This window comes from Drosophila novamexicana, unplaced genomic scaffold (genome assembly GCF_003285875.2).
Source record: "Drosophila novamexicana strain 15010-1031.04,08,12 unplaced genomic scaffold, DnovRS2.1 tig00000387-arrow-pilon, whole genome shotgun sequence".
NCBI lineage: Eukaryota > Metazoa > Arthropoda > Insecta > Diptera > Drosophilidae > Drosophila > Drosophila novamexicana.
Genome location: NW_020824800.1, coordinates 5,023,177 through 5,035,995, shown reverse-complemented (window position 1 = coordinate 5,035,995; position 12,819 = coordinate 5,023,177). Strand labels below are relative to the sequence as shown.

At 36.7% G+C, this 12,819-nt stretch overlaps 2 protein-coding genes across 3 annotated transcripts in view; one reads left to right on the top strand and one right to left on the bottom strand.

Annotated features, from left to right (window-relative positions):
- The window catches only part of LOC115760000 (toll-like receptor Tollo), a 60,743-nt gene that overhangs the window by 45,186 nt on the left and 2,738 nt on the right, over positions 1-12,819 (bottom strand). The window lies entirely within an intron of this gene.
- Positions 9,281-10,253, top strand: LOC115760001. Its single transcript, XM_030701159.1, has 2 exons — positions 9,281-9,609; positions 9,665-10,253. The coding sequence occupies exons 1-2, from the start codon at positions 9,493-9,495 to the stop codon at positions 10,199-10,201; spliced, it is 654 nt and encodes a 217-aa protein (XP_030557019.1). The 5' UTR covers positions 9,281-9,492; the 3' UTR covers positions 10,202-10,253.

Below are 12,819 nucleotides of genomic sequence, written 5' to 3'. Positions count from 1 at the left end.
ACAAATGCATTAGAAAGTGCTAACTGTTATATACGTTCCAAGAGTTAGATACTGTGTAAGAGAGAGAGAGAGAGAGAGAGAGAGAGAGAGACAGAGAGAGAGAAAGAAATGGAGAGAGTTTAAATGTGTAAAGGACATAAATATTGCTGCAAAGTTTTTGCCCTCAACTGATTGCAAAATGTCCAAGCAACGGTAAACAAAGTTTTGTGGCCATTGGCAATGCCAATCGATAGCCTGGCACCCGCCACACAGACACTGAGACTGACCGGAGATAGCCAAAATGGTCAGCCAAGCAGACTGTCAGCCAAGTTGGCCCGATATGTTGGACACATTCGATATACCCACACAAGAAGGAAACTGTGGTGTCTCTGCATGCGAATATTTTGGCTCGCATAACGTTTTTAGCATTAATTGAATTTGTTTGCTGGCAAGCGAGTTAGGTTTTACTTGACAATTTAGCACTTGCGGCTGCTGTGGTCAGCTTTGGTACAAACTAGGCAATGCCAAGCCAAAATGTTTCTAAATAATTACCAAAAATACGATCTGTTAAGTGACTGCAAATTATTAGAAGTGGTTTTGATATTATAAATATAATCTATGATTGACCTGACCCATACCTAATATATCATTTTCAATTCTAACTAGATTATCCAGCCAATTAAGTATAAAAGATTGTGGATTGAGGATTCTTTAATCTTCTTTTTAAGTGGAAATTCATAAGTTCTTCATAAAACCATAATTAAAATATTCTACGAACTTGAAGCCCAAAGACCAAGCTCATGCCCTGCTCAACTTCTCATTAAATTCATTACACATAAATTAATTTAAAAAAAATTCCTTTGGTCAAACATTTTAGTTTCCTATCGGAAATGAGGCTTCTATTTATGCCTCGCCTTAAAGTGCTGCAATTTAAGACACAGTTTAAACAGCTTTAACAGATCCGCTCATAATTCCTGGATACAATTTTCGTTAGACATAAAAAATTAACTATGCGTATGCGAGAAAAACTATGGAGTAACGAGCTTAAGCAGCAGCGGCAGCAGCAAGGACAAGTTTTGCCAGAATGCCTTGCTGCATTTTTAACGCCTGTGTGCCTGCAACAAAAATGCCAAAACCCGTAACGCCCGCCCTGGCAACAGGCAACGATGCACCAAATTGCATCTAGAGGTTCGTATATGTACAATGTATGCAGTTGGTGATGCGGTCAGGCAGAGTCCTTTCGCTGTGTTCAGTGCTTGGCTCATTGCTTGGCTACGTAAGTGCAGCCGGCTCGTTTTGTGGTCACTTGAATCGACTCTGCATAATGCGGGTGGTTCGGGCACTCATCCTGGTCTGCTGCAATGCCGCCCACTTTTTATGTTAAATTTTATATGGCTTTGCGCCGTGCACAGCTTGAGTCAGCTTCAGGCGAATGGCATGTGCACACAGGACTCGACTGCGTCTTGAAGCACGTAAGTGCATTGGGGACTTGGCCTGGCTTGCCTGCTGCTGCTGCTGCTGTTGCTGTTGCTGTTGCTCCTTGACGTCCGTAATTGTAAGGATGTGTTAATGTATTCCCTTTTGCAAGTTAACATTTTATTTCGCTACGTTCGTTGAGTTAAAATATGCAAAATGTTATCCTGTTGGACGCGATGCCACATGAAATGCTCCTCCAAATTGACGGCAAACGTTGACCGTGGGCATAGTCAAGGATTGAGGGCGTTCAAGGGACAGGATTGGCCAGGTTGGCGCTGCGGGCATGTCTCAGCGTGACACTGAACACGCTTTAACAAGGAGCGTCCGACCGAGGGCTGTGGCTCATAACTTATGCACATAGATAAGCGACAACGATGTCTGCGTTGGCCGTTATGTCCTTCGTCCTGTGCCTACCGTCATCGTCGTCGTCATTGTTGTTGTTGTTGTTGTTGTTACTGTGGTTACTGTTATTTTTGTTGTAAGCGCCGGTTAAGGTTGCGTTTTGTACGCTGCCGGCCATTTAAGGCAATTATGAAATTTTAATAATTTTCAAGTGTAATTATTTAAAGCCATCTTAAAGTTGGCTCAGTCCGGTAGATTGATTATCATTAAAAGTAGCACATTTTACGCTTAATTGAAACTTTAAAATGGCATCTAATTAGGCTACTTTTATTAGCAATTAGAGAATAATAAATTTATTCAGATTAATGTTTGATATTCTTTTAATTTCAAATAAATAAATGAAATTTGTTTATGTTTAAAAAGTTTATACCGAAAGCTTTTCTTTAATATTTCACACGTTCAGATGTTGGCTTTTGGCTCGAAGTTTGCTTACAAACTATCCAAAGCTTTAATGAACTTATCGCAATAAAAGCCCTGATTTTTGCTTTAAATCTCGTTGAAGCCAGTTGAGCTTTTAAGTTAGCCCAAAAACTTCAAGGCGTCTGGCTTGATGCTGGTCATCTCGTTATTTATAAGCTTTTATAAAAAATCACAAGTTAGTACAACTGATTAAAGGTCATGGACAATTAAATTTGCAGTTACGAGAATATGTAGCTGAAAGAGTTTGGAATTTGGCTGCGCTTCATGTAACTGAAAGCTTTAATATGCTTTAAAGCACATACTATAAATCGTATTTTTAATATAATGCTTGCATGCCTGTTTCCTTTGCGACCTCCAACACATTTAAGTAAAGTTAAAATTATTTTTGACATTCTCTGTGACGACTGAGAAGACAATGCAATAATAAGGCGAAATTTAACTTCATTAATTCTCCTTCCATTTGCGAAGCGACTTAATCGCCTTGCACATAACTACGGTTAAGCCATTGTTTCGCAAAAGAAGGCGCCCACAATTAAACACTTTTCGACAGTGTGCGTATAATTCCTTATATTCAAGCAGACCACAATGCCAACGCACCTCAGACTGCAATTATTTTCTTGCTGTCGGATGTGCCATGCCACTCAATGCACATGCCATTAATTATGAAAATATTGGCCAAACACTTTCCGGGCCAGTGGCCAAACAGCCGATGCCCGTACGCCATAAGGACACGCTGAAGTGTCCTTGTGCGCACTTGGATGGCACTTGTATTAAATTTAAAGTATTTACCACAATATTTTCGCTACACTTTGCTAAAATTGTATTTCGTTCGCATTGTGAGGACCAACAATTCACAAGACCAAACACACACAGGCACACACACACACACATTTGGTGGAATTGTGTGAAATGTATTGTGCTTTTGAGCTGAGTTTCGTTACATTTGGTTTGGTTTGGCAGCTTCAAATATTGCACCTGCTCCACTTGGTCCAGTCGCTGTGGATGCCACTTTTCGTGGTATTGCGGTGCTCGCTCTTTCTCTATTTCTCACCCACTCTCTCTCCCTATCTCTCTCTCTTTCTTTCTCACTCTCGCTTGCTCTTTGTTGCTTTTGTTAGTTTGTCAGCAGCCTAAGTGCTATTTTTCATCCAATTGCTTAGGGTATATTGGTTTTTAATGCACTGCTCTACCTTTTTTTTAATAATTCAAATAGTCAATTCCTTCTTTAAAAAAATAGCACAGAAATTATCCATTTGGTAGATAAAATCTTCAGAATGTGAAGTAGAGCAACCAAAGCCTAACAAATACATAAAAGAACATAAAAAAATAAAGCTTACTTACAAAATATAATTCGCAATAAATAGATTTTAAGAGCTGTTATTCTATTTATTTTAATAAGAGAAAACTCTAGGAAATTCAATTTGTACTTATTTTTTCATTAACCCTCAGTTAGATATAAATATTAATACGTCTATTTAGTTCAAAAATGGATATGCTTGATTTTATTTCAGTCGAGTATGCTCAATATGTTAAGTGCAAACCATAACAATGCCTTTGCACAGAATTAAGGACACGCCCAATCGGGCCACAAAGGTGCGTTCGTACACCCAAATGCAAAAATGCGCCAAACAAAATGCTTTGCAGCTCTCAACAGAGGAAAAGAAAGAAAGAGAGAGAGAGAGGGAGAGAGAGAGAGAGAGGGTGAGAGAGAGAGAGAGAGAGAGGGAGAGATAGGCTCCAATGTGAAAGAGAAGGAAGCTAAGAGAATTGAATTGCCTGGCGGGCGGCAAATTAAATTCACTTGCTGAAAATTAGCGACGCTTGTGGAAAATGCGACCCAGACAGTTGTGCGGGCCATAAACAGATTCAGCTTTTAAGGAAACCAAACACGTAACGCGCCAGGAGGCAAAGGGGTGAAAACGCCAGCACACTCTCGAATCATTCCCGTAGCCAGTTAAATATAGCAGTTATGCCAAAATAGGCGCAAAATTCTATGAAACGTGCGTGCAATTATTCAAAGTGCAAAGTCGCTGCTCGCAACGTGTAACTTCTACGTTTTTATATATTTGCTTCTTTCTTTCTTGTGGGTGTGTGCCTGGGAAATTGTTCATAATTTCGAGTAGACAACTTTGTTAACTTTGAGACGCCGAAAAATTATGCTTTTATTCCAGTCAGCATTTAATTTATTGATGTAATTTGCCTTCGGCTTGCCGCTGCATATTAATTTGGCATAAACGACGCACAACCATCAACAAATTACAGCAAAGATTATATGTCCCAGCATGTTGAGACATTTCCAACAATGTCATTGTATTGCTGTTGTTGTTGTTGTTGTTGTTGTTGCTGGGTGTGTTTGGGTGTGTGTGTGTGTGTGCGGGCCTGTGACATTGACAACGCGTCGTGCAGGATCAACAGCAAATTACCCTAATCAAATTGCCATTGTGCATATTTTAAGTTAATGAGTTCGTGAATTTAGATCAAATTAGCGCAAAAACTGAAATTTCCAGGATTTGTTTTTTATTACCAACTTTTTATGAGCTCTGAGCTTAAGTATTATTATTTGCTATTAATTTCTTGTTGCACGAAATTTTAGTTATGACATTTTCGGATGAAAGCTGCAAAGATACATCGTTATATTCGATAACAAGAACAATTTAAGTATAGGGAAAAATATTTGGGAATTATTTTAGACTTATTTTTAGGCTGAATAGTAACTATGCTTAATGTTTCAAGATATTTTTAAAAATTAAATGATTAGTTTATCACAGAAACTGACAGACGGTATGTAATCGACTGTTCATACCGGCTTATTATAAATATATTTATTATATATTCAAATTAATTAATTTAAAATATATTTGTTGGCTTTGTCAATGTATTAATTTGTAACACTTTCTCTTGGATTCATCCAAGTCGTAACTTTTTCATTCCTATTCCCAAATTTAGCACAAAGTCGTCAAAAGTTTCGATTAAAAATTTAGAAAGAAATTAATCAAACAATGGGGTTAATATACCATCGGTGGCAGTGTGGCGTTTAAAGTATTAGTTGCAGCTAGCATGTTTTAGGAAATGGATTAGGGATTAGTTAGCAAAGCAGTTTAGGAAACTTGGGAGGAATGAAACTAAATATGGACTTAAGCATATAAAAGTCTTAACAAGACATAAATGGACAATGCTGCGAACTAAGGGGGAAAAAAAAATACACATAAGCAACGAAAGCTGCAAACTTAAATAAGGCAAGGGGAAGGGCGCTGCGTGGCGCACATACAGCAAAGTTCTGGGCAAACACCTCAAGTGTATATGGCAAAGGGTGAACTTTTGGCTTGCATAAGCTCAAGCTGAACTTTTATTTGTATGACTCGTCGTGTGCAGCAAAGTTTTGGCCAGTTTTTATAGCATATTGTTGTTGCTGTTGCTGTTCGCTGCTGCAGCTACTTGCTTGATTTTATTGCTGCAGTAACTTTAGCTGCAGCAGCAGCAGCAGCATCCGCTGCTCGCACAAGAGCTGTTCTCTGGCCGGGGCGAGTGCACTTTAAATTACTCGAATGATACTTGATGGTTGCAATCAGCAGCGGCAGCCCCTCAGCCCCCCTTTTTACAGTCTCAAGTAGACTTCATTATTTTGATAGCAATTAGCAAATTGAGTTTTATAAATTTTAAGTTGTCTGTCATGCAATTAGTGCAGCACGTCTGACCGACCAGACAAAGTCAAAGCTCTGCCTCCGCTGCACACGCTGCGTATGCTTGATGTGTCTACTCTAATTCCCAATGAAGCTCGTGTTTAGATGTTTGCCTCTTTTTTTCTTGTGGCATTTTATTGCACGTTTCGAAATTAACTTTATGCATCACAAGGGCTCATGCAAATTTCGGGCTTGGCTTTTGTTTTGTTTAATTTTATTTTCAGCCAGCGCACGCACTGTGCCAAACAGCAGCTGATAAAACATTCGCGCCAAGTCGAGCGCGGAAACAAAAAATGGAAAGACAGGCAACAGCGGGTCAGCGCGGTGAAAAAGAAAACAAACAGTTTTTGCAACGCCAGGCAAATCTTCTCTTATCAACGTTTGTTATTGACACAAGTGTTTGAGCTTGGATATCAAAACTGAGTTTTTTTTGGAATTTTTTATTAAATAATATAGGCGAGTTTCAGCTATAAGCTATAGCCACAACTTACAAAATATTATATATAATTACACGATCCTTAAATCCCGTTTTTTAATGAAGCTTCGCATATAGACAACTCATCTACACAGATCGATTTGGAGCTATTAAGAGTAAGAGTTCATACTTTCAACTAAGCTTACGACAACAAAAATCCAGGTATGCGGTATCTAACCGACTGCTTAATAAGTAGGTGGAGAATCAGCTTCTTGTTTAATATTAACAAGAATTTTTGCGAGAGTGTAGTAAAAGAGAGATGCTATAAAACTGGAAATTTAATACTGTGTCGGAAGCCTCGACAACAACAAACTGTTTCCGAGTTGGCAAAAATATTACAATTGATTTAAGACATTTTCAATTTTAAATTAATTGAATTTCATTCTGCAATCAAATAAAAGCATGTTTATTCATTTATAACAATTAGCTGAGATTTATAATTTATTGATCAGCTTTATAATTGTTATGAGCCTTTAGCACATATATTCATGCCCATTGTTATTTTAAGACGCAAAGTTCAAGTCATGGCAAACCAATTTTGAGAGCAGTTGAACCAAGCAAATGAAGTGGAAAACACAAAATTTTGTTATTGCTCGATACAAGCTGTTGTTGTTGCTCACACAATTTTCAATGGCAACCGCACAAAACAGCAACAAAAGCAGCGCATATTATGTTTATGTGCAGAAATATGATACTTTAAGATACAATACGCTTTCGTTTAATGCTCACATCGCAGCCAATGCTATATCACAGATATGATGACGGTGACGATGACTATGTTACCCGACTGGCAGCCAAAAGTTGTTCTTCTTGTCGTCATAGTCGATATTGATCCATGTTGACAATTTTTGGCGGCGTGCAGAAATAAATAAATATATGCCCCGATTTTTCACTCTCTACTGCTCGACATGCAACGTGTGTGGCATAAAAGCCGCTTTGTATTTGGGGTTCTGTTTTTTTGTTTTTGTTTTGATGCTCTGCACAGTTTATTTGCTTTTTATTTTTACTGCCGTTTTGCGCGATTCCGCCGTATCTATGGTGTTGTCTGACAAAAGGCAAATGCGCCCATTTGTCATTTGGACAACGAGCTGACAGTTGGCAACAAACTGAAGCTGCTGCCAGTTGTCAGCGGATGGTTTTGTCACCCTTCAAGCGATTTGCCGAGTATCGAACTTGTAAATGGCAGCCTTTATGCAATTGGCTTTTGTGTTAAGTACGAGAGCACTCTTCACGGAAATGCAATACGCAGGTAATCTATATTTTATTGAGACTATGGCAGATTAACTTTTTGAATAGCTGGTCAAAAGTTAGAGAACAAATTTTATACTTGAAATATGTTCATGTAAAGTTGGACGCAATACGATTTAAAACAAAATTAGCAACTGGTAAAGCATAGAATCTATATTATATAGATATTCATTGCAAACGTTTTCTACAAATATTCTTTGCGTGTAAGCGAGTTGGTATCGAACAATTATAATAAATCAAATAATATCAAACTTATCTGCAAAAAATGCATTCAATATTTTTTCTGAATAAAATTATTTCTCTTTTTTTAACGTAACCACCAATATTTGCGTAATGCAAATTGTATCATACATATTATTTACTAAGCAATTAAAATGGTTTAATCAAAGCAAAGCCTTTTGAAGCTTTCATCATGGTTTTAATTACAATCAATTTATAAATGTAAAGTTATCCTATATATTTAAATACAAGAAAATTGCGCGCTTTTTTGCATTTTTCAAATGGATTTTAGCAGACTTCTGTTACAATTATATGAAGGTATATGGGCTTTTTTAATTCATCCGTCCGCATAAAAGGCAAAAGGCAGGCAACAACAAATGTTATAAGCGCACTCAGCCAAAAGCAAGTGTGTAAATAAATTTTAAAATATGTTGTGAACCAGATGAATGGATAAATAAAAAAAAATTAAAACAAAAATATTTTAATTTTGTTTGAATAGCATAAACAAATCCAGAAAGTGTATGATTAAGCATGTGTTGATAAGATATTGATGTACATATATAAGCCGATTAGTAGCGCTTCCAAAATGTTTCCAAACAGACTTACAGGGTATCTGTCAGTCGGGCAGATTAAGGACAAGATTCTGCAACGGTTAGTGGTAGGCTAGAAGCGCTGTCAGCTTCCATTGATATGGAAATAGACACACGACGTAAGCTCATTGAATGCTTAAATAAACAGATATTCGATAACTTGCTCCGTTTCCAAGTTATCGATAAAACTCGGTATCGAAATCCTGTTTTTTGAGCAAATTTGGTAAATAATAAGAGCTGGAGACACCAAACTTGAGATGAAGCTTCTAGAATAGTGTATATACATCAAGTATCTTTCATTTTTTAGCTATCGCCACTTCCCCGCTACTACTTCATTACTGTAAGTCAAGTTAACAATCCAATTTATATTGCCCACTAATATAAGCCACAATAATTTAAATGCAATTGACTTTTTGCGAATATACAAATATAATATAGTACAATATGAACAACTGTTACAAATTTCATCAAGGGGCAGCAAGCGCAAATTGCAACCTGTTTATTGATATGATATTTGCCTTAATACAGTTGGGTGAAAACTTATTAAAATATTTCAAATAGTAGCGAAGATTGTGACCTAAGTGTATTTAATCTATGCCGGTCTGCAGATGATTATTATTTCTGGCCTTTATATAGTTTAATTAAGTTGTGAGCATTAGACGCTATATAGGAACTCATGGCGCTAACAAATAACAAAGAATAAATTAAACTTTTAAGACAATAATTTGCATAAGTAATCCATTTGTTTTATGACACCTGACACTTTAGCTAAAATGATTCTATACATTTTTCGATAATCTTTACAAGTTTGAAGTATTTAGTTTACCGTATTTATATAAATTATATCGTTCAGGGCTCATTTCCCAAAAATTTCTAAATTTAGTTAAGAGTGGATTTGCGTTTGCCTAAACAACAGTTTTCTGATAAGCCGAGCTTTATAAATAGCCCCGAGTCCGGCAAGCTGGGTTGTCTTGTGTATGCAGAGCAGAGCACAGATCTCAGAATGGATGCGTATTTATTTGTCGGGCTGCTTTTAGCGTTCGTCTGGACGAGCAGTGCTCATTCTCTGGGCAAAGAGGAGTTTTGCGAAGGTCCGGTAGTTCCCCTTAATCTAACTGCTGTAAGTAGAAATCTCTAGAATAAAGCCCATGCTTATTATTTTCCGAATGCCTCAGGTATCGGGTTATTGGTACGAGTTAGCACGCTTGCCAAAAGGGATGAATATTAAATGCTTGAGTGTTCTGGTGCCAGCAACTGCGGATACCGAACTAAAAATAATATTGAAATACAAAATCACCAAAGATGGTAAAGATCGTTCTGTTAAGGAGACGGTTTCTTTTCCCTGGGATGAGGCAACGAAAAACAGCATTTTCGTTGTGAAATATGGCAGCGCATCAGTCACCTATAAAGTGATGGCTGTGTCCGCCAAAGAAGGGGCCATTATTTGCTCCACCCAGCCAGGCATGAAGATCTTAAGCCCTGATAACAATCCCACAGATGCTGAATACAATGAATTTAAAACCAAATTTTCTTCATTGTTCGGCAATGTTGAATTTTTTTATCCAGATTTTACGTCGAAAGTTTGCAATGCTGCAGTGCGTCCGGCCACAGAAGCTGCTGTAATACTCGCCATGTTGACTGTTCTGTCGTATCTGCTTCAGGGAAATTGTCGTTTATGGTCTAAAATATATTTTTATTTTTATACCGACTAAGTAGGTCAGTTCATTTATATAAATAATGCCGAAGAAACAATTTATATACAATATAAAATATTTACACTCATGTCTAAATCTGTCGCGATCTATCATTTGTAAAGTCCAGTCTATCTACGCAAGCGCAGTAATATGTTTTTGTTTTGATTTCAGTGTACTGTTACCTCTTTTTAGCAATAGCTAATCTTATTGGTCGACAAAATCACACGACTGCGTGTAAATTACTCTCGTAACCTGCATGAGCAGCGCTAAAAGTGTTTTTCGACAAAAGTCGCGTCGCACCACCTGTTGACATTCAACTCAATTCATGATGGAAACGGGGTCCGCAGAGGCGCCCCTCCCTGCGTGACATGGTTAAAAAAAAATTCTTAAAAATATCTATTTTTAGACGCACCTTGCAAAATGGACTTGCCGATACGGCCGATACTAGCAGAAGAAGTCAAATATGCATCGATGCAACCAACATCAAGCTTCTTCCTCCACGCGCCCTCGCCTTCCTCACGGCCATCTACAATAGTATCATTAGGCTCCACCTTTTCCGCTCACAATAGAAGCGTGCGAAAATTATAATGATACCTTAACCTGGGAAGCCAGCAAATATTTATATCGCATAATTTTCTTATTATCGTAAGATAATTTGTAAACAAAATTTGAAATTGAAAAAACAAAAATAAATAATTATATATGTATGTTATATATTTAAGTACAAGAAAATTGCGCGCATTTTTCAAATGGATTTTAGCGGAGCTCGGTTTTATAAATATGTACTTGGTATATGGGCTTATATATTTTTTAATTCATCTGGCCGCATAAAAGGCAAAAGAAAGGCAACAACAAATGAAATAAGCGCACTCAGCCAAAAGCAAATACATAAAATGCGACCCAAACGCATTATTTCCATACCCTGTAAATAACAGTGCAAATGGGTCTACTGATTTGTGCTGTGAACCAGAATAAGTATTTTTTTTAATTGATGTTTTTTTTTTTTTAAGATGAATGGATAAATTTAAAAATATATATATATTTAGTATTGTTTGAATAACTTAAGCAAAGCCAGGAAGCGTATGATTAAGCATGTGTTGATAAGATATTTATATATACAAAATGTTTCCCTACCAAACAGATGTACGGGGTATCGGTCAGTCGGGTAGACGTGCCTATTTTTGACATTGAACGCAAAATTAAGGACAACATGCCGCAACGGCTAATGGTAGACTAGAAGCGCTGTCAGCTTCCATTGATATGAAAATAAACACACGACGTTAATCAAATGTAAGCTCATTTAATGTTTAAATAAACAGAAATGAATACTCAGATCTGCGATGAGCGCTCGTCTGTGAGTGTGAGTGCGAGTTCGTTTCTATTTGTTTCTCTGATTAAATGCTACATAAATATTTAATATGAATTACTTTCATGACGTCCCAAATGGCATTTAATTAGCTAGCAATATATACTTCAATAAAAACCAAAAACAAAAACGTTCTCAAATAAAAACTTTGGCAGCACGCAAAACAACAAAAAAAAAAAAGAAACTCTTGCGTTGGCGGCGGCCACTTGAAAAATATAACATCAATATTATTATTGAGCAAAAGCGGGCGCCACAAGCCCAGCGAGTGGCTCAGTTCCAGACTCCAAGGGAGTCTGCTCGACAGACTGCGGGATTTGTTTGTTATTTTTGTGTGTATTTTTGTTTATTTCAAGTAAGCTCCCGTTTTATTCCCTTTGAAGTGGCACTGAGAGTCTCGCACAGTCTCCAGTTGGAGCAGCGGCATTTCTCAGCCATCGCATTTGTGGAAGCGAAATATACTCAAGCCAAGTTTATGACGGCCACTGTGGCATAATTCCTGTAAAGACCTTAAAGCATTTTTTAATAATTTTTTATTGTCAACATTTTGAAAAGTTTTGCCAGCCAGACAACATTTTTGTCGCGTCTTTGAGACCTAAACTTTGTTTATTGTGCCCCAAGGCTTAACTTTAATTTCTTAATTCAGTCTGCGTTTGGATTTGCTTGAAAATAAGCTATAAATAAACTACTCAACGGCTTCTTATGCAAAACATAAAATCTTAAATTGAAATGTAAAGCTGAAATAAAAACTCGTACATTGTATTATCTTTAACAATTTTTGTTATTTATTTTTAATCCCTGCAATAATTAAAAGTGGCTAAAAAGAGTCACAACAAAGTTTTTCGTAGTCCTAAATTCTGTTATTGTTGCTTTTCGTTCGAAATACTAAAATATTGAATATTGAACTTTTGTTGTCTGTACAATAGAAAAATAAAAAGAAAAAATCATAATCCCTATGCAAAAGGCTAACAAAAACAAATTAAATAAGTGCTCGGAATAAAACAATGATATTTCGCATATTCAAAATATTTATTTGTATATTTTTGTATTCTTTTTATATATTTATGAATATTGTATATATTTAATCAATTGCTTTTGCATTGTACAATTTTTATCAGGTAATTTCCCAGCCACAAACGAAGCATTTTGTGCACTTTTTTTTTCTCGACAGCGCAAAATATTCATTTAATTTGCCATATGTATGAATATGAATATGAGTAAAAAAAATGCAGCAATTTAAGTGAGCGCAATGCAACGTATGTGCAGTTAAAAA

Coding starts and splice junctions, on each gene's coding strand:
- LOC115760001 (XM_030701159.1), top strand. CDS start 9,493: ATGGATGCGTATTTATTTGTCGGGCTGCTTTTAGCGTTCGTCTGGACG. Junction 9,610..9,664: donor TTCCCCTTAATCTAACTGCT/GTAAGTAGAAAT, acceptor CGAATGCCTCAG/GTATCGGGTTATTGGTACGA.